This window comes from Epinephelus lanceolatus, chromosome 13, assembly GCF_041903045.1.
Source record: "Epinephelus lanceolatus isolate andai-2023 chromosome 13, ASM4190304v1, whole genome shotgun sequence".
NCBI lineage: Eukaryota > Metazoa > Chordata > Actinopteri > Perciformes > Serranidae > Epinephelus > Epinephelus lanceolatus.
Genome location: NC_135746.1, coordinates 6,301,341 through 6,322,486, shown reverse-complemented (window position 1 = coordinate 6,322,486; position 21,146 = coordinate 6,301,341). Strand labels below are relative to the sequence as shown.

The following is a 21,146-nucleotide window of genomic DNA, read 5'->3' as shown; positions in this document are numbered from 1 at the left end:
TAATGACTAAGGAGAAATCTGGACCCCGTGGCTGCACCAGTTGGGAACCACTGCCCTACATAACGCCCTGCCTATATGACAACAGTCATGGCGCGGTCTTACCTCTGCTGGACCTGGTGTTTGCTGAGGCAGAAGTGTCATTCGTTCCCAGTCTTTGGTCCTGTTCCTGCTGCAGCCTCTGAATCATCGTGTCTAGAGGACTGGGACCGTCCACCGCCTGCTCACTCACCACTTGATTCAGGCCTGACACAGACAGAAGTGGACAAAGAGAGACTTTAAAAGTGAAAGGCAAACAGACCAAACCTTAAATCCAGCAGCAGCCACAGAGAAGACCTCTGCTGTCCTCTAATAACTGGATGTATACATTGCTTTATTGCATTCAATTCTGTTTCTTTTTGTGGAGGTCAGCTAAGAACCATAGGCACATCACAATGCTCTACAATCAACTTACAGGAAGAGGAAGGGCAATGCGTTTTTCACAAAGCCTTCACAGTCACCTTAATATCCACAATGCTTTTGAAAAGCTTACAGCAGGGCAAAGTTCGCTGTACACCAATATATATATATATACACTGTGAGGTAAAAGCCTCCGAGAGCATGTAGAGTGTCTCATAAGAAATTCCTTTTTCCTCCTTTTCCTCCTTCACCTGCCTCCGCTGTGCCCTACTAATGCATTTCATAAACTACTGTTTCTGTTTGCGCTCCTGCCAACATTTTATACTGCCTTATTAATTCTGCTTTTTAATTGCCAATGCTGATGTAGTTTCAGTAAAAGCCTCTCATTAAAGGAATACTTCACCACCCAAATGACTATTTGTATATCAATTACTCACCCTGTGTTGCCTTAAATTTGTGAATAAAAACTGTTTTTCTTGTACGCCTCCAAGGTGAAAAAAAGAATCCAAAAATGAGAAAATTCAATAGTCCAATAAAAACCAATAGTCGCCATTTAGTGCCATTAGTGGACCAGTCTCCACCATGTTTCTGATACTAATGTAATGATTAAATGATATATTTTGGTGGTTTGAGTTGAAGGTGTGAGAAAGAATAGTATCAGTAACATTGTTAACACTGTGCTACATTACAGAGAAATACAAAACCGTACTAATGAACCTTCATTAATATAGGCCTATATTTATCTACAAGTGCACGTCACACACTGAGCGAGCCACCTGTTAATGACGCTGTGGGCTAATGGGCATGTAGCTACTTCCATGTTTCAGATGATACGTCATGTTTGTAGTCGACCAATGAAGATGAGTTTACATATCACCTTGGGTTCGTCCTTCACCTTCTCAAAATGATCCCACACTTTGGATTTCCTGCCCAACATGTTATTAACTAGCCTGTGGAATAACTGCAGGTACCAGTCCTGGAAATTAACCTGACGAGGACACTTCCTGTGTCTGTCCTTTCAAATTAAATTCACACATGGTCCAGTCATATAGGTTTGGATTTATTTTGACAAGGAGTGGCTCCTGATAGAGCTCTACATTTGTTTTTTGTTTTGTTATTTGTGCTACTGTTGTTTTAAAGGGTTAGTGTGGATTCACCGAATCATACTACTGATCGAGGCAGCGGTACACCAGCAGCTCCTGATTTCGCAGTATTATATTTGGCGGCCAGGCTCAGTTCTGGGGCCTGTGTCTTTCCTGGGCCTAGGCAGAAAGCCTCTTTCACGCCCCTATGTGGAAACCTTAAGGCAGGGAGAGCACACCTCTCTACCCTTCCATGCGCCTACATGGAAAGCTTAAGGCAGGGAGAGCACACCTCTCTACCCTTCCACGCATAGACGAAGAAAGTCTGAGGCAGAGAGAGCAAACCTTCCTGCCCTTCCATGCGCCTGCAATGACATTGATAAGTGAGACAGAGCATGAAAAGGAGGAGCTGGGGTGGAGGCAGGTTGCAAAGCAGCTTGCAGAGGAAGCAGCAACAGTAGGCAGGCCAGAGCAGTTTAAATAGGGCGCCTTGAATGAGATTCGCCAATTGGTTGCATAGTAAGGAATCATGTGATCTATCAGCTGACTCCCTTCCATCAATCAGCTGCCTCATCAGTTGATTGTGCTATCTGAGATCAGCTGATGTCGCTGGGATGTGAGCTGAGCTTGACATCGTGTCCTGCCTGAACTAACACTATGCTCAATTTTTGCTGTTGTTAAACATGGACTCCTGTGACTTCAATTAAATAAGAATTTCCTCTGTTTTTGGATTCTCCATCGACCACAGAGGCATGCATGAAAAACAAAGTTTCCTTCAGGAATTCATCATAACACAGGGTGAGTAATTAATATAAAAATGGTAATTATGTGGACAAAGTTCTCTCTGAAGCACAGACGTGACTCTTGTTAGGCTATGAGAGCAGTACGATAAGAGCAGCTTGATAAAAGTGACTTTGATCAGCTGACAGATGGGTTAGATTAGTCAGAAGACGACGGCGTCACCTCCATTTAAAGATCTGATCTGAAGCGTACAAGCAGACAAGTGAAGAGCAGAGCTACAACTGAGTTCATGCCCTCAGGCTGTGCAGTGAGGAGATACTCATGTGGGTCTGATTTCAGCCTCTGTACCTGAGGAAGTGACGCCCATCTGTGGGATGAGCTGCTCGTCTCTGCAGCCCTCCCTGCCGGGCACCAGCCGCTGGTATCTGGGGGCGTGGGGGTTCCCGTCCACGTCCACCAGGAAGGGAGGGGGCATCAGGTGTGGCGCCTGCTGAGTCTGCTCGTCCAGGACGTAATTGTTGGCATCTCGGATCAGCGGCCGGTAGTCGGTGTGGAAGAACATCTGGTCCGCTATCTGAAGCACAGGTGAACGTTAAAAGGTACATTTACGTCTTTAGGTTTTCAGTGAGGATGTAAGATATTCTCCGCCGCTGATCTGGGGAAGTGATGAAGACATTTGTTGCTAGGTATAACATCAATTACTGTTGTTAAATATCAGGTATAGATACCGTTTGTGTAAAAACATTAAAGCTGAGCCTGTTGCATTACCTTGTCATACTTGCTGCTGGAGCCAAAGCCAAATATGAGCAGATGTCCATGGGAGTCAGTGGCTGCAAAATGCTGCCCATCTGGACTACATTTGCAGTCGAACAGGGCTCCGTGCCCTTGGCCCTCGATCTATCCACAGAGAGAGGGGGGGCATAGGTAAATAGGTGCACACTGTAAATCATAGTATTACACTACCAGAGGGAATTCCAGCCAACTGTAGCAGTTGTATGGCATAAAAAACACAGTCAACTCAACATGTTCAAGCTCAAATATTCCAAATATTCAACAAGATTTTACATCAGTAATAAATGAAAATAGCAACACTGACACACGTAGAGTTCAACAGACAGTAAGAGCAGTCCGGGTGGGAATCACAGAGGGCCCCATGCGATGATATTATAACAACATTTAAGTCAAAATGCACTATTATTCCAAGTATTTCGATAACATATATTGCAATTTATTACCTTTTTTTTCAACTGCTAATTATTTCCCACAAGGAAAACTCATCTCTGTTTCACACTGCAGGGTTGTTTTTCATGTGGCGTTGGAATAATCACAAAGAGTTCCCCACTGGGAAAATTCACGTGAGCACCCACAGAAGTTGGAACAACAACTCGAAAGTCAGCAAACATTTTGGTATATGGGTTGCAGAGTTAACGTCATGTATGCGGAAAAATGGTGGATGAAAGTAAATGTTCAGTTGATGGCAATAAACGTTTTTATTACGCACATTTGCATGCCAATTTTTGTTCACATGCATTTTGTAATATGGTATTAGGTTGTAACTGTTAGCTGCTGTCCACATCAAGTGACTTAGTTTAGTTAGAAAATTAGTTTTAGGAGATGTACTGGTGCAGCAACAAGTCTGGGATAAAATCAGTTGGTAATATAAAGCCTGATGACGCTCTGGGCAATTGAATACAACACATCTTCTCTGAAGCGTCCATGTTGTTTCAACATTACTAGCCATTCCAAAACAGGGCCCTACCCACTCTCACTCCGTCACAGTGTGTAACACCTTCTGTAGTCACCTTCACAGCTGAATCAAGGTTTAGGGTGTAAACACAGCGATAAACTTTGGGACAAATTTTCTTCTCTGGAGCCGAAAGAGAAACTGTCGAAACTTTTCATAACAATAGAGAAAAATAAAGCTTAATCCAATTTTATGTTCTTTATATGTATTTGTAGCATTTACATTTAATTTGTATGTGCTGCCATAGGCCTACCTGAATTTTTGGATATTATGTTTTTATCATTAAAAGAAATAAATAACTCTAAATGAAATATATATTAAAGCCTCTACAGGGAACTTTCATTTTGAGTTGATTTTGGCGACCCTGTGGACAAAAGCGGTAGTGTTTTGCCAGAATGAAGCCTACATTTCCCATGAGCTCTAGCGCGTATTGTCGTAAAGACGATTTGTTTTGGGGATGAATGAAACAACAAGACGGGAAAACTTTGCCCCCACTCCTATCGGGGATCCCAGCTCACCTCTGCCGGGGTAAACGCAGCGGTCGGCTGGTAAGGCTGAAGGCCTGTTTGGCGAGCACTTCCACGGCTTCTTGGACTGAGTATGGAGCGGTGCCTCGCCTCTTTATTTCTTAGCACTCGCTGGACCCTGTCGACGCCTGGCTGGTACCTGTTGTCGGCCCGGATGAGGTGTTCCAGCCCTGCAGCCCCTGCTCTCCTCGTCCCCGCTGGCGCGGGGTGAATCTGCGCAACCTGCGGCCTCTGTGTGTGGCTCCCCGGACAGCTAACGCCGTGGACCCGCCGGCTCCTGCCAGGATTGGACTGGTAAATGCTAGATCACTAGCGAACAAAACGTTTATCCTGAAGGATTTCCTGACTTCCCGAGGATTGGATTTTCTCTGTGTGACTGAGACGTGGCTGACTGTTGGTGAGTCCAGTGCTTTCACAGAACTTTTACCCGATGATTGCTGCTATTTTAACTCCCCACGGACGTCGGGTCGAGGAGGAGGAATAGCGACTATTTAGAGTCACTATAAATGTAAGCAGCTAGGTAAGATGACGTGTGCCGTCTGAGTGCCGTAAATCGTTTCGTCCTGGAAGCGACCTGGGGCGGACCCGGAGACAGTTTCCTAAAGGTATGGATATACACTATATAGAAATAGCTTATCTTCACACCGATGGTCTCATTTGCTGTTGTAGGTCACGCACAGACATCAGCAGAAACGAGAGACTTTTGCATATCCAGTTAAAAGTTCCTTGTAGCGGCTTTAAAATAGATAAATAGAAATAAAACTTCCCCCTAAGCTTCTTTAGTGGCTTTTCTTTTCCTTTTTTTGAAAACACAGCACTACATTAAAATGAACTCAACTGTTTTCTAGAGACTAGAGAAGGGTATACTTTACCCTAAATACAACGTAACCTTTAAGATGTTAATATCTGTATGAGAACAGGCATATGTCTATTTCAGTTTGAGCAGGTTACGTTTGTAATAGACAAACACAATATGGCGTTGTACATGGTCAGTAATTCGGCATTGGTGCAGGCTCACTGTCCGAGGGTTTAAGAACTCACTCTACTCCTCACTAGTTGGTTTGGGACAGTGCTCAGTGGGGCAGACGTGAACATGGAAACAGAGTCAAAGTGGGTAGGGAGAGGGTGTAATGACTTAGAGCTCATGAACACGCCTAAGAGGGAAGAGTGACTTCCCAGCTCAGGAAATGGGACCATCTGAGGAGCACACGACTGCAGCATTAGCCCTGAGCTGCCGTCAACCCCAACAAAACGTAGCACCCCTGTTGTGTTACACAGATGCACTGCTTGCTTACCAGAATTTGGTTTATAAGCACGTCACTGCTGACTGGGTACACCTCAAAGCCCGCTGCCCACCATTTCGTCACATTTCAAAGTAATTCAAATTTTAATATTGAACATGCCCCTGCCCTCTCTGGTGTGTCTCTCCAGGTCCTGCCCTCTCCCCCAGCTGCAGAAGCATGGTGACTACATAAAGCTGAATTCAACCACCCATCATGGCGTGGAGGTTAGGTTGTGTGTGTTTGGTTGTGAAACCTTTCTGGTGGTGCACCAGGATCAGTAAACATTACTTCCTATCAGAGCGAGCGTGTTTCACAATGTTTTATTCTTAGTTATATTCAACAGTCACCTTGTTTATATGTTACATAGTGCAGCTTTTCTATTTGTGAGAAAGTAGTTTTCAGTTGTTGACTTTAAGCTTTTGGTTGTAAACATTTTATTTCTTTATTGTTTTTGTTCATACTTAAGTTTCCTCGATTCTTTTTTCCTCGGTTTAATTTTATTGTTATACCCCTCTTCCCCCTGGCGTAATCAGAGAACGTAACAATCTGTTTCATCTAATCAGGTGAAGTTTTCATTCTGTTCAACTCACTTCAGTCATTTTTATTGCAGCAAAAATGTATCTAATGCACTGAAAAAGCATTTGAGTTTATTATTCTGGCAGGCTACCAAAAGTCCAAGTTGTATTCGCAATATTTGTAATTTATAGAATAAAATAAGTCGTCACCTCCGTGTATCGCGACACTATGCTGATATCTTTTTCCCTCCAGCCCTAAAGAGCAGTGACATCCACCGTTACAAAACAAAGCACCACCTGCAGAAACTGAAACTTCACAGAAACAGAAAATCAAAGAGACAAAACCCTAACTGTTCCGACGGTCAGCCGAGTGTTGCCTTTAGTTCATTCTGTGGGTATTCCTCCACTCTCACAATAGCTCCATTCAATCACAAGATGAAAACATTTCCTAAGAGCTTTTTGCCTCTTTGTCCCTTATTGAGTAAGAAAGACTGTCTGCCAAAGTACTAAACTCAGATGAACCTGAAGCTCTGAACTTTCAATCATCTTCTTCTTTGGTATATGCAGGAAAAGTGTTTGAGCCGCTTGGAGGACAGACAGCTCTGCAGGGTGTTGAATAGTGATGTTAAAAGTTCATGTAGTTCGGTTAAAGATGGGCTGCAGCAGCACTGATAAAACAAAGGCAAAGGCAGAACAAGCAGTGCATGTCAGTTTTAACAGACCAACGTGTTGCAGAGGGTGAGTTGGTTAAATGATGCGCTAAAAGATTATGTCACATGAGTGCAACTCTGCTTGAGCTGGATTCAAGGTTTGCCTTCATTAAAGGGCCAGTTCACCCCAAACATTACAAATACATATTCTTCCTCTTACCTGTAGTGCTATTTATCAGTCTAGATAGTTTTGGTGTGAGTTGCAGAGTGTTGGAGATATCGGCCGTAGAGATGTCTGTCTACTGAATAATCTCCGATTACAGCGGACATTTTACAAGAAAAAATATTCGACGTTTTTTATCTGTAGAGCAGTGGTTCTCAAATGGTGTTCCATGATGCCAATCCAGGTGTGCTGTGGGATTTTGTGATAACCACACATTATTATTGCAATATTCAACTGAGCCGATACAAAAAGTTATCACTGAATTTTTAATTGACTGTCAGTCTGTTGTGCACACCTGTTTCCTAATAAAGAAGCAAATCCCACCTAACAAATGTAATGTACTTTATTTATTCTGTTTTTAAAAAAAAACTTCACAGGGAGTTCACATGTGGGAAAAATAATTGTGTGACACATCACATTGTCTTACATTATTTCCCGTTTAAATGGATGTGTTATTGGACTTTACGTTACCTCTAGTGCAAACTGAACATTTCCTACTGCTGCACCCTCACATTAAGAGCATTTAAAGGAACAGCGTGTAAAATTTAAGGTGATTTCATATCATGTAGCAGTGAGGATTGCAGATTGCAACCAGCTGAAACTTCTCCCAGTTAGAATTCCTTCAGTGTTCATTGCTCAGGAGGTTTTTACCAGGAGCTGAATTATCTGCAGAGGTCTATTCCTCCCCAAACAAACAGACAAGATGATTTAAATCAAGAAAAACACTGAATAAATCAGTTTCACATTAAATCAGTGGTTCTCCAATGCTGTTTGGCTCATCAGAAACAGGCCTCTAACCAAGCACCTGCTAACGTGGGCTCATCTTTATTTTCTGATAACTTAGGATCCAGATGTTTAGGACGTCTGTACCCTGAGACGAATTATTCACAGAGGTTTCCTCCTCTCCAAAACAAATGGACCCGGCGATTTAACAATAAATAATAGGGGCTGCTAGTTACGGTTGCTAACACAAAAATGCAAATGACCCTATGTAGAGCTGATGTCTGTTTTGTCCGTTCTGGGCTATGGTAGAAATATGGTGGTGCAACATGTGGACTCTGCCCCCTTTGTAGATATAAACAGCTCATTCTAAGGTCACGAAAACACACCAATTCCTAATTTCAGGTGATTTTACACTAAAACAAAACATATTTGCTATATTTTATTCAATTTCTGCACATATATCCTCCTAAATCCTACATTCTGGACCTTTAAACAGTGAAAGTCTTTGAGCTCCACAAGCCAAGTGCCATCTAGTTCCACTATACTGGAGAGAAGGCAGACATCTCTGTGGCAGACATCTCCAACACTCTGCAACCCACACCAAAACAAACTAGACTGATAAACAGCACTTCAGGTAAGAGGAAAACGTTGTATTTTTAAAGGGTGAACTGGCCCTTAAAGACAAGACTATGACCCTTTTGAAAAAACAAATACAATTATTCCTCTTTAAATAAGAAGTAGAAATAATAGTCACTAAATTAATTCTGGCTGAATTCATTACACTTAGATGTTTTGTTGCTACAGTGTTGCTTGTTCTGTAGCTCATTTTGGCTAACGTAAGCTAACATGACACACAGTGACGTAGTTTACAGACAGCCTAGTTGGGGGACACGAGTTAACTTCCTCTGCAGGGCATGATGTACCAACGTTAAGAACCTTTAAATAAATGCGGCTGTCTAACTTTGTTTTAGCATTTACCGTTATTCTGTAATAGTCACTAGTGTCAACAGGGGTCGCTATTTAGTAAATATCCTATAGTCTCACTTTAAGTTTCTGTAATTTGGGCCATTTCACCATCACACACTTTGTGTCATCAAACAACACCATTCACTGTCTATGATCCACACCAAGATTTGGCCAACTGACCAGCACACTGAGTGACTCACTCGCTCTGAGACTGTGATTAATGCTCTTCCTGGTAACCATAGAGACACAAGCAGGAAATACAACAGTGGCTACAATGATTAACACACTGGGTGAATATGTACACTGGCATATGGGCGTCAGGGTAGTGTCATGATTCCACTCTACCCTACAGACTCATGCCTGCGACCTCACACGGTGCATTAAATGATAGAGGAAACAGCGGAGTGGAAGTGAGACGAGTCAGACAGCAAATAGAGAAAGTGAAAGCAGTGAGGGAGGGGGAGAAGAGTGAGAGGGAAGGAATGTGAGACAAAGAGTGACACTGAGAGAGGAAGAGGAAAGAACGTGTTGTGAGAAAGAAGCAAAGACAAAAGGGAAAAGAAAAAAAAATAAAATGCAAATTTTGCTGATTCATTGCAGAAGAAAACTTGACATCTGTGTCACATGTGCAGATCTGGTCACTCTCTTCAGAGAAGACAGTGAGTGAGAGGCTGTGAGGGTGTCCAAGTGTCTCACCATGTTAAAATAGGAGCGGATCTTGACTCCTCTGGCCAGGTCCCACACAATGCAATTCCCATCATGCCCTGCTGAGAAGAGGATCCTTGGATCAAAGGGATGCGGCTCCAGGACAAACACCTCGTCCTCGTGACCCTGACATAAAACAACATAAACATCGAAATTAAGACTCTCCAATAAATTAAAAAGACAGAGAAGTCATCAGTGGGTGCAGTTACATGATGGCTTCTCATTCAGAATGAAATAAATCTGAATGAATTCATTCGGAATTAAAGTTTTTCCAGGTAGTTTACATGGGAAATATTCATTCTGAATGAGGGTTTACACAGAGATCAGTTTAATCGCCTTTATTCGGGTCCGCGCAAGGTTTGGGGCAGGGAAGGTTTCTGATTGGACAGGGGGCGGGGCGGATGTTACGTGTTAACGTTTACTGGACGAAAACACTGTAGTCCTCGTTCCGGATAACAAGATGCTTGACGACGCCGTTCTTAGTGCCTTTTTCGGGCTTGTTTTGCTTATATTCTTGAAGCAGCAGTACGACAACAACTTTGTTCTGCTAATGCTTCGTCTGTTGAGGAGAAGGGAGGAAGAAGGTCGAAGAAGGGACATAGAAGACCATGGTTTGGCGAATGGAAACCAGTTAGTGCAACGAATCGGACTGCTCTATCTCAGCCCACTGCCGCGGAAACGAGCATACTTTCAATTCTTTCATTCTGAATTAGAAACGGAATATTCCAGCCCCTTACATCGGATTGAATTTTCAATCGCATTGGCCATTTTCATTCCGAATTAGGTGTTTACAAGATCACTTTTAATAGGAATGAACTTTCATTCCGAATGAAAAGGGAATTAAACTGTCCATGTAAACCCACTCAGTGTTTGTTTTTCAAAGATATACTTCACCCCCAAATGATCATTTGTATAATAACTCACCGTGTGTTATGTTAAATTAATAAGGAAAACTTCTCACATGCCTCCAGTGACGAACTCTCACACAACTCGTGCAGTATAATCCAAGTCTCATTTATCAAGTCATATGCCCAGTACTTCCCAGACAACCTTTCCAACCGGGAACTGAACTGAAAGTGAAACTTACCAGTGCTCTCTTCAAAGCCAGACTTATGAATGAATGAATGCCTTTATTGTCATTGCATATTCACATACAACAAAATTTGCCATTTCTCATAAAAGAAAAACTGCTTCGTTTGTCATTCCTCCCCAGCAGAAGCAACACAGAACGAGCAACTCGGATTGTTGGAGGCAATACCAGGTCGCAAACACTAATCACTATCATATATTTTGGTCGTGCCCTGTCCTGGCTACTTCCTGGAGGAATCTCCATCAGATCTTAGAGAAGGTGTTCAGAACCAATATACCTCTCAAATTTGATGCTTTATATTTATCCAATATTCCACGAGAGATAAACTCCAGAGGTAGAATCATCTTGACAACTCTGTTGGCTGCATGTAAGAAAGCCATAACTCGCAAGTGTTTGAAGCCCCCCAGGCTCCCTCAGTCGAAGATTGGATAGACATAGTCCATCAAATATATACAATGGAAAAACTGACATATTCTATCAGAATACAACAAGAGAAATTCACCAACATATGGTCAAGGTGGTTTGACTTTATTAAACCCCAAAGACCACACTTAGCGTGAGATTTCTATGCATATTTTGAATGCTGCCATTCTTATTTCTTATATTCTTATGTATACACCAATCAGCCAAAACATTTAAACCACTGGCGGGTGAGGTGAATAACATTGATCATCTTGTTACGGTGCAATATTCTATTGGGAAACCTTTGGTCCTGGCATTCATGTAACTGCTACTTGATGCGCTCCACCCACCCGATCACCGTTGAATACCAAGTATAAACCCCCTTATGGCAATGACACTCGATGGCAGTGCCCCCTCAGCAGGACAATGCAATGGTCAGGAATGACCCGAGAAATGGGACAAAGAGCTCAAGGTGTTGACCTGGCCCCCAAATACCCCAGATCCCAATCTGATCAAACATTTGAGGGGTGTGCTGATACCCCAGAGGTACCCCAGATTCACGGTGGGTCCTCCACGGTTCGGACTTGGGTCTGCCCTGTCAAGGCATGAACACAGGACCTCTGGGGGGTGTCCTATAGAGTCTGGCACCAATACGTTGGCTTCAGATCTTTTGAGTCCTGTGGGTTGTGAGGTGGGGTAATAGCACGTCCCACAGATGTTTGATCAGATTGGGATTTGGGGAATTTGGAGGCCAGGTTGATGCCTTGCAGTTTCTGTCATGATTCTCAGGTCATCCCTGAGCAGTTCTGTGGCGTGGCGTGGCGTGGTGTGGTGTGGCGCATTGTCCTGCAGGGGGGGCACTGCTACTGGGGAGTGCCATTGTAATGAGGGTGGGGGGGCTGGTCTGCACTGGTGTTTAGGTGGGTGGAGCGTGTCAGGTGGCATCCACATGAATGTTAGTACCCAAAGTTTCCCATCAGAACATTGCGCTGTAACAAGATGATCAATGTTGTTCACTTCACCTGTCAGTGAATGTTTTGGCTGATCGGTGTGTATTTTTTTTTTTTTAATGTACTGAGAAGAAACTACCACTCAGCAACACCAAATCTTGTTTTGAGTGCGTTGTACAATAAGTAATCATGCTGTCAACATCTCTCTTTTAAAGGACAAACAAACCAGCAAACAATCCTAAAATGAGTGGAGTCTGCCAAAGCCAGGGTGATAGTTCTTCTATTTTTCTGGTGTGTGTGTGTGTGTATTTTACTTTAGTTTTTGGTTATGGTGGTTTACTTGCTGTGATGTTGTTGTTTTGGGTCTATTTTCACTGAGCCACTGATGGTTGTATAAGCACATTAGGGCAGCAACTTACGATTATTTTCATTGTCGACTAATCTGTGGATTATTTCTTCGATTAGTCAATTTATCCTTTTATCAAAAAATGTGTTAAAATGTTGAAAAATGTCGATCTGTCTCTCCCAAACCCCAAAATTATGTCATATAATGTCTTGTTTCATACTCACACCAAAGGGTTTTAGTTCACTGTCACAGGAGAATGTGTAAAGCTGCCAATATTTGAACGTAAGAAGCTGCAATACGAGTATTTTGGGGTACTTTATAGTACTTTTCTATGAAGAATGACTCCAACCAATTAGTCGACTACTAAAATAGTCATCAATTATCTAAATAAAGTCAATTAGTCATCGATTAGTCGACTAATCGTTGCAGCCCTAACGCACATTGGTTCTGGATGGTTCTGTCCAATGGATAACTGCGGGCAGTTTATGAAGGGGTGGAGGGCAACGGATGAGAGGGTGGATGAAGTATGAGCAGGTGTGTGTGTTTGAATATAGGTGTGGATGAAAGTAGAGGTGAAGCTGGCATGTAACAGATAGGAGAGGGACAGGAAATCTTTACAGATTAGTCCTGGATTCTCATTCAGGAAAATTTAAAAAGAAAAATGTTGTAATAATGGAAATGTGTGCTTGTTTAATTCTGCCCAACAGACACAAAGTTGGACAGAGAAAAGAAATCCACATAGCCACACATTAAAATAGGATAAGGCTAAAAAATGATAAATAAGGTGCTTCATAAAGGACAAGATAAAGTGTATATGCAGTGTATGGCTGTGGGGTTAAAACTGTTTCTAAGCTTGGAGTAGCAGCACTTCAGGGCCCTGCAGCGTCTTCCAGAGGGCAGCAGTGTGAACAAGTAGTGAAAGGGGTGAGTACTGTCTGTAACAATCCTGCAGGCTCTGCTGAGGCAGCGAGACCTATAGATGTCTACGGGGGAGTCCAATAATTTTTTGTGCTGTGTTGACCACCCTCTGGAGAGCCACCCTGTCTGCTGGCGAACAGTCCCCACACCGAGCCATGATGCAGTACGTCAAGATGCTCTCCACTGAGCAGTGGTAGAGAGACTCTTTTTCACCACAGCAGTGGAGTTTATAGTCCACTTGAGGTCCTCGGTTCCCACTAGGGATCCTCTGTAAGCTGTCTCATTGGTTATTGGTGTTTTAAAAGATTTAGCTTGAATTCACCAAAGTCCCACCTAACACAAACTAACTAACTGATGGAGTCAGTGATAGACCAGCAGCTCCTGTGTTCAGCCAGGTAAATTAATTGTTTTTGTCAGTGGAGTCTGGCCTTAAAGAGAGCTTAGATACGTTTCACTTTTAGTTCAGTTCTCTTGAGGAAGTCCTGAGCATACAACTGGATACATGAGACTTGGATTATACTGCATGAGCTGTGTGAGAGTTTATGAAGTGATGTTTTGATATAGTTCTGCTGTACCCCATGACTTTAATTCACCACAAATTTGTCAGAGTGGATTCTTTGTTCACCAGAGGCATGTGAGGAAACACAATTTTCTCCCTGAATTCAAGGTGACACAGGGTGAGTGACGGATATACAACTGGTCATCTGGGAGGTTAAGTATTCCTTTAATGGACTAAACCTCTTCCTGTGAATGTATTAATGGGCATTCTCATAGCCCAGCGTTCAGAGCAGCTACTGAACCAAAACTCTTTTCATTCAAAAAACAACCAAATTCATATTCGTAAATTTTTAACAAACATCTACATTTACTTTTTGTTTATCTTCTGGGTTTGAATGTATTGCTTCAAAGACAACTATCAAATGTCCCACACCCTTGAATGCATCAGTAGAGGAGTTTCTGACAGTCCTCACATTACCATGACCTTATAATGAAACTGAGAAAGTGAGAAGTCAGTTGCGAATTTGATAAGACACCTTTAAAATCTCACTAAAGATAAGTTCATATGAGCATTTACTTTTCATTGTGTGTTTTTTCATCTGTGTTTGTATGTGAATGTCTTAAATCACTACATACCATCAGGACGTGGACGAGGTTGCCGGTGATGGAGTTCCACACCTTCAGCGTCAGATTGTTGGCCGCTGTGATCACCGTACCGTCGTGGCGATCCCATGCTACCATAGTAACCTTCAGCTTGGTCACTTTGTCTTCCAGCGGGGGAGGATTGTACTTCCTGAAGGGAAGACGGTGATACACTGATGTCAAGTTTGGAACAATAAAAGTCAGTGTGGTTTACTCTGTAAACACAAACTGCATAAAGGAGCAAATAAAAGACAAACTGTAAAATCATTAAAATGTGATTAAAAACACTGAAAAGTTCACCTGGTGATTCCTGCTAAGAATAGTTAATCTGCTGTCGTCACTTCTTTACACCATTAATGAGGAGCAAGCCACTCTGACAGCGACACCTTTGTCTCTTTACTGTTTAAGATAATTATTCACAACATCTGCTGTTGTTGTTTACGTATGTAAACTGTGAAAAACAGCACATCAAAAACATTTCATCACTTTCTTGTACAAGTCCCTGACTCAGACTTTATGCACGTTAAGCCCCGTTTCCACCAGACACTTGGAGTATGGCACCTTTGGAACCAACAGTAACCCTTCAGACATGGTACCTAGACCCTAGTGTTTCCACTGCAAACAGTACTCTTAAATGTGGGCGGGGTTGTTGTCACTCACTGCTCCGTCCAGCACTCACTGTATTTCCTCCTTTATCAGTCTGCACCTGGTTTATCGTCCACAGAACGAGGCTGCACGCCGACATTTTCAGAACAACATTGAACAGGCTGCAGTGAGAGTCTCTCTCCATGGGATATTTACAAATAGCAGCTTTGTGCATTTAGTCCTTCTCAGGCAAGCTCAGGGGTTTAGTGTTGCTGTAGCCCACAGGAACGACACTCTGTGACACTTTTTTTTCCTACAAGTGAGGATTAGAATATATGCAGTTCACATAATCTGGTCGAAATAAATATATATTTTTAAACACTGAAGATCCACTTATTACTAAAAGTGTCTGTCAAGAGAGACAATAAAAACTAATGGAATGGTCAAAGTTGTCACAGTGAAATTTAAGGTGTGCTGATGGATTCACGTCGTCACTTCATGCACTGAGTAATAGTGATAGTAACTAATGTATGTAAAACTCTCCACAGTATGAACAGTGGTTACATGAGCTTAAAAACCAGACACAACTCAGCCCTGAACAGAGTGACCGTCCTCTACTGACCAATCAGACTGCAGTGTTCACAGCTCCACCTTTTAGTACCAGACCTGTGCGCTAGGTACCCCAACAGAGGGGGGACCAAAAATGGGGACGGTACGGAAGGGTTCCATTGGTACCATCCACAACTTTTCAGAATGGAAACAGGAAAAAATGCGTACCGAACTGAACAGTACCGTACTGCTCAGTGGAAACGAGGCTTTAGAGGCCTTACCAAAGGCTTAAAATTGTTTGTATCAGTCATGTTACATTGTGATGATTTAAGATCATTCAACTCTTACCCAGTGTTTGTTGTGGTTTTCACTTTTTATCATAACATCCAAGCTTCAGCACCGTTATTACAGACAATTAAATATATATATATATTTTTTAGAGAAATAGGTAGACTCAATAAAGTCAGTATTTATTTTCATTGCTGTCTCATGTTTGTTGTGTTCATTCAGGCAGTAATGACTTCAATTGCCCATCAGTGTCATCTCCATTCATCCACTGTCGCCTCATGCCTGCCGTAAATCTATATTCTGTCTGGGAGCAGTCAGGTAATCAATCACTGTGTCACACTTGATGCCACAGGTGTTAAAGTGTTGTTTTGTTTCTTTTACTGAAGTATTTACGTGCTGTGGGTTATACACTTAATGCAGATGTAAATAATTGCTGCTGGTGCAAACGGCATTAAGTCTATTTTAACTATCTCTAAATAAATGTTTGGGCTTCAAAACTGTGCTTAGTTTCCACGGGGAATATTCATACACAATAAGTGTGGGACTTTTGTACACAACATGATTGATTTTTGTCAAATTTAGACTGACAACAGAAACCCGCAGGATGATCCCAACCCACGGCTGTGAGCTCTGCACACGGCAGCGCTGGTGGAAAAGCCAGACTCTGTCAGCTGCACACACACACATACCCGGGTAATTTGGTCTGCATGTCCAGCAGAATGCTCCTCCAGCCCTGAGGCTGCAGCTGCCAGATTCGTGCTGTACCGTCCCTGCTGCCGCTTACAAACCTACAACACACACACAGATTTGTGAACACAGCTTCATGCAGCAGATCAACTGTAAATATAACATTTGGTCTTATTTCAGCTTTCTGCAGCACAATGAACGCTTTCATCTCTGCACATCAGGGTACACTAATTGTATGTAACCCCCCCCCCCTTCCTTCTCCCTACTACTTCTCCATCTCCTCCACCCTCCTTTTTGCATAGACAGTCTTCCTCCTTCACTGCTGAGATTACAGCGACCCAGGGGAATTACAGCTGAGCTTGTTTTTCTGCAAACTCCACACAGGCACACGCAATTTAACACTCTGAGAGTGCATGATATGTGCAAGTGTGTGCATGTGCGTGTTAGTGTATGTGTGCTACATAATAGGTGTAGTTAATTTTTGTATGTGCACTGCTGTTAGCCTGTATGGAACCTTTGGGTGTTGTAATGTGACTTGATGGTGTCAGCAGAAACACCAACTTTACTTACTATTTAATACACGCTCTAATACACGTCTTCTCTCTCAAACACACACGCATAAACACACACGCTAACTGTGCAGACCTACCTGTCACTGCAATGTGAGAACTGGATGCTGTCGACTTTGTCCTGGGTGAGAAAAACACAGGAGCAAAGTCAAAACAATGTACTGAGAGACAAACAATTCCTCCGCTCGTCTTCCAAATCATGACAGTTTTATTGTGTATTACCAATAAATTATATATTTAACACAAAATCTCAGCTCAAGGTCAACTTACTAGCTTTTTCCAGAGCTTTCAACTGCATCCCATGGACTCAGTTGATGGGGTTTGCTCAGTTGTCATGAGCACAACTCATCTGGACAATCTCTGAAACAACTGAGCAAACTCCATCTACTGAGGAAGTCCATGAAATACAGCTGAAAGCTTTTGGGTGAAAAGGAAGTAAGTGGACATTTAAGTTTTTGGTCAAACTATTGTTGCCTAAGTCAAGACCAAGTCCAGACAGGTATTTTAGTGACCAGGGTTTTTCAGTGCGGATTCAGGTGTTAGAAACACATCGGAAATGCTTTTAAGACCTTTTCAATATAATGTTTAATCAAATTTAAGACAGATTTTTGGTCGAAACATTGTTTTTCTTATATAAGCATTTCAGGTCAGTACAGAAGTAAAAAGTAGATATATATATGCGGTCCTGTGCAGAGGTATTTTTCATGTACGAATATGGTTATTAGAGTATTATTTGCAAACAGGTAGGTGCAAGTATAAAGCAAAAGACAGTATTAGGTTTTAAGATTTGTAACATCTGAAATTTGGACTTTCATATAGAAGTTTTTGACTCATTTTGACAAAGAGAAATTAAAAGATGGATAATTTAAGACGCCCTGGTTTTCCCTCCTTTGTTCTCAAAAACACCCTGTCAACTAACACTGTTCTAAAAAAATTCTGTCCAAATTAAAATCCCAAAACAAAGTTAAAGCACCGTCGAGAGTAGGGCCACCCGCTCCCTGATAGTCAACCAAACATTAGTCGACCAGAAAGGTCATTAGTCGGCAAGATTTCATTGGTCGCTTAGTTGCAGAAAATAGCAAACTCTATTAGGAGCTGCACCTTGTCAGAATAAATCAAAACTGATATGACTGGACCATGTGGGAATTTAATTTGAAAGGACAGACACAAGAAGTGTCCACGCTCAGCAGTCAGACAGGAGTCAGGTTAATTTCCAGGGCTGGCTAGTTAATAACATGTCAGGAAACTAGTCGACTAATGGCCCTAAATGACAACTATTGGTCGACAAGGGAAATTCTTAGTCGGGCAGACCTAGTCAAGAGTATGCCAGACCAACAGGCAGCTACAGCATATAAACCTAAAGCCACTCAAAAAGAATATGCTGACCAATTAGAAGCCTTAAAAAAGCTGTTGCTGGAAGGCTACCTGCAGCAGTGACCTCCATAGCGCATTATGTTGCCTCTGTTCCTCAATATAGTGAAAATGTACATGCACAATCATGTGTAAAAGTCTTGTTAGCAAAGATAAAGCTACCACTATTTTAGCGATGTCCACAATTGCACAAAACACCTCACAAAGAAACAAACAGCGCACACTCTGATGTCATGAGTCAAAAACTCGGACAACGGTTTCTGAAAATCTTCAGCACAGACAAAGTTTTACAAAGGTTTTTTTGTGTGTGTAGATGAAAGGCCATAACAAAGATACTTTTGTCTGTGTGCACTTGGCCCAAAAATGAACGTTCATGATAAGCATAAAAAAATGAAAACAGATAAACCAAGTCTTTAATAAAACTTGTTGATACATAAGTCAAATCAATTTTAAGCCTCTTACTGTGACGCACAGAGAGCTCCTTTGAAACACAGTTTTGTTTAAAAAAAAAAAAGCGACTCACTGTGTGAGACTCAAGCTCAGAGATCTTCTCTGGTTGGCCTGAGCCGAAATAGTACACCCTGATGATGTGATCTGTACTTCCTGTGGCCAGGAACATACCACCTGCACACACACACATACACATACAGGGTAAGAGAAATTAAATGCATGTATTCCAATATGTTTTTAAAAAAATGCACATCAAGATTCAAACTCTGATGAAACAAAAACTTGCCAAACTTGTCTAGGAACTTCAAACTTGTCTTGTGTTTGTTGGTGCAAACTTTCTGCAAAAGTAACTTTAAAGTCATTTATTGAAAATTCAAGGTTAATTTCATCTCGAAGCAGAAACACACTCTCAAAAACTGTGAAGCGCACTTATCCCACATTTAGTGGAAAGCAGCAGGCCCACTCGAGTGTGGCTGTCTGCTGTGCTTGCTCTCCACTTAATCTGGGCTAATTGTACACATTTTTTCTGCTCTGCTGCAGTTTCCCCTCCGGTGGTCTCGAAGCATGCGTGAAAATCAAAAGCGAGCCGTGCTCACCTGCGCTGAAGGAGGAGCAGATCATCTGGACGCCAGGTCTGGAACGCTCCGTGAATTTACTGGGCCTCTGCCTGGACACAGACAAATAGAAACAGACATTTAAAGTGAGGCACACTGAGCTGCCAGGCTGTATGTTTTTAATAGAACGGGTTTCACAGGCTTCCTTTCTGCTCTGTATTACTCATACAGCACTGTGAAACTCAATCTATGAAGCATTAAAGAAAGCCAGTAATCTATTATTATCATACATGACAATATAATGACATTTTGGCAAACTGCTTCACAATATGTTGGTGCGGAGGGTGTGAACGGCACTTGTGCAGGTGAGACCGTGCATACTGTGTGTACTGCGTAAGCGTTTCTCACCCAAACTTGAGCGTGCGTGCGTCCCACTGCCAGAAGCAGATGGTGCCGTCAGCTCCGGTGGAGGACAGGTAGCGCTTTGAGCCGCAACAGAGAGGCGAAAACTGCAAAGACAACCAATTAGAGGTTACAGCTGAGGATAATGGGCGATCAGAAGATGCTGCTCACATAACAGCAAAAAAAAAGGAAAGATAATTAACCCACATCAGCTAAAAAAAGCTTCTCTATCAGTGTAGGAAGAAGTGAGATTAGCATGCAAGCTTAAAACACACAGATAAACATGTAAACATAAAAAAAATAAAAGCTCAAACACAAATATTAAACAGATAACATAGAGACTAAACTCTGTGTATGATCAAGCAGTTTTTTCCATTTTCATCTGGGGCCAGGTCGTGGGGACAGCAGGTCGCGCAATGTTCTATATTCCTCTTATTGCTGACAAATCCAATAGAAAGCCCAAAACCAACAATGAAGGAGCCCTCCAGAAAGTGTTGCCTGTGCACCCAATGTCTAATGTAGCTCATTCCTTTGTGCTATAGATCTCCACTGTTGTCCACCAATCAACTGACTGTGGCCGTTTCCTCCTATAGTTAGCCAATCAAATTTTGTCATGATCTCCTTCAGCCATTCATGCTGCTGCTGCCAAACTTTAAATCTGTTCTCCTCTCTGCTCCTGTCAGCCGTCATGTTAGGCAGAATCGTCATGCCCTCCTCCACCACATTCACCTCCTGTGACCTTATCCAGAGCCCAGGATGAGCTCATCAAAAGCCCACCCCTCAGCACCCTCTTCATCTCATCACCACCACTAGCATCTAGACATCATGATGTGGTCTAATCTCCAAATACTTATGTGCTCATGTAAATAAATATTCTTTTCTCTCCTGATTTAACTGCCATAAATACTTACTAGCATGTATTAATTTGTAACTGAAATCAGTCCCTAACAAAATACATTATTTACTCCTGTTTAGGTTTGCAACGGCAGACCGTTTTTAAGGTGTACCGTGATATTAAAATTGACGTTTTTAATACCGTGTACATTTGCTTCTCTATGATATTGAAAAAAAAAAAAAAAAAAAAATGCAACCGGACGGAGAATCTCAACTTCATGTTGGTAATTTTAAAAGGGAGACTCTTTATTCAAACTTCCATTTTAAAAAATGGTTTAAAGTAGGGTTGCAAAGCTAAATGTCAACTTTATTTTACTTTTTACACAAATTTCATGAAAAAATAGCCCAAAAATAACCCCTCTGTTTTCAATCCCCATGGGGAAATTCATTTTTTTT

At 42.1% G+C, this 21,146-nt stretch overlaps 1 protein-coding gene and 1 long non-coding RNA gene across 4 annotated transcripts in view; one reads left to right on the top strand and one right to left on the bottom strand.

Moving 5' to 3' along the window:
- phip (PHIP subunit of CUL4-Ring ligase complex) overlaps nt 1–21,146 on the bottom strand; it is a 75,138-nt gene that overhangs the window by 38,537 nt on the left and 15,455 nt on the right. For all 3 annotated transcript variants that reach the window (XM_033647796.2, XM_033647797.2, XM_078173679.1), the window contains 10 exons: nt 19,863–19,963; nt 19,497–19,567; nt 18,974–19,074; nt 17,160–17,200; nt 16,513–16,611; nt 14,396–14,552; nt 9,547–9,681; nt 2,988–3,116; nt 2,568–2,793; nt 103–243 (listed from right to left, as the gene is read on the bottom strand). In XM_033647796.2, coding sequence (XP_033503687.2) covers nt 103–243; nt 2,568–2,793; nt 2,988–3,116; nt 9,547–9,681; nt 14,396–14,552; nt 16,513–16,611; nt 17,160–17,200; nt 18,974–19,074; nt 19,497–19,567; nt 19,863–19,963 — 1,201 coding nt within the window. The remainder of the gene's footprint in view (nt 1–102; nt 244–2,567; nt 2,794–2,987; nt 3,117–9,546; nt 9,682–14,395; nt 14,553–16,512; nt 16,612–17,159; nt 17,201–18,973; nt 19,075–19,496; nt 19,568–19,862; nt 19,964–21,146) is intronic.
- LOC144466518 (uncharacterized) lies at nt 7,920–14,536 on the top strand. Its single transcript, XR_013493121.1, has 3 exons — nt 7,920–8,286; nt 8,381–8,518; nt 14,402–14,536. It is a non-coding gene; the product is annotated as an uncharacterized LOC144466518 (long non-coding RNA).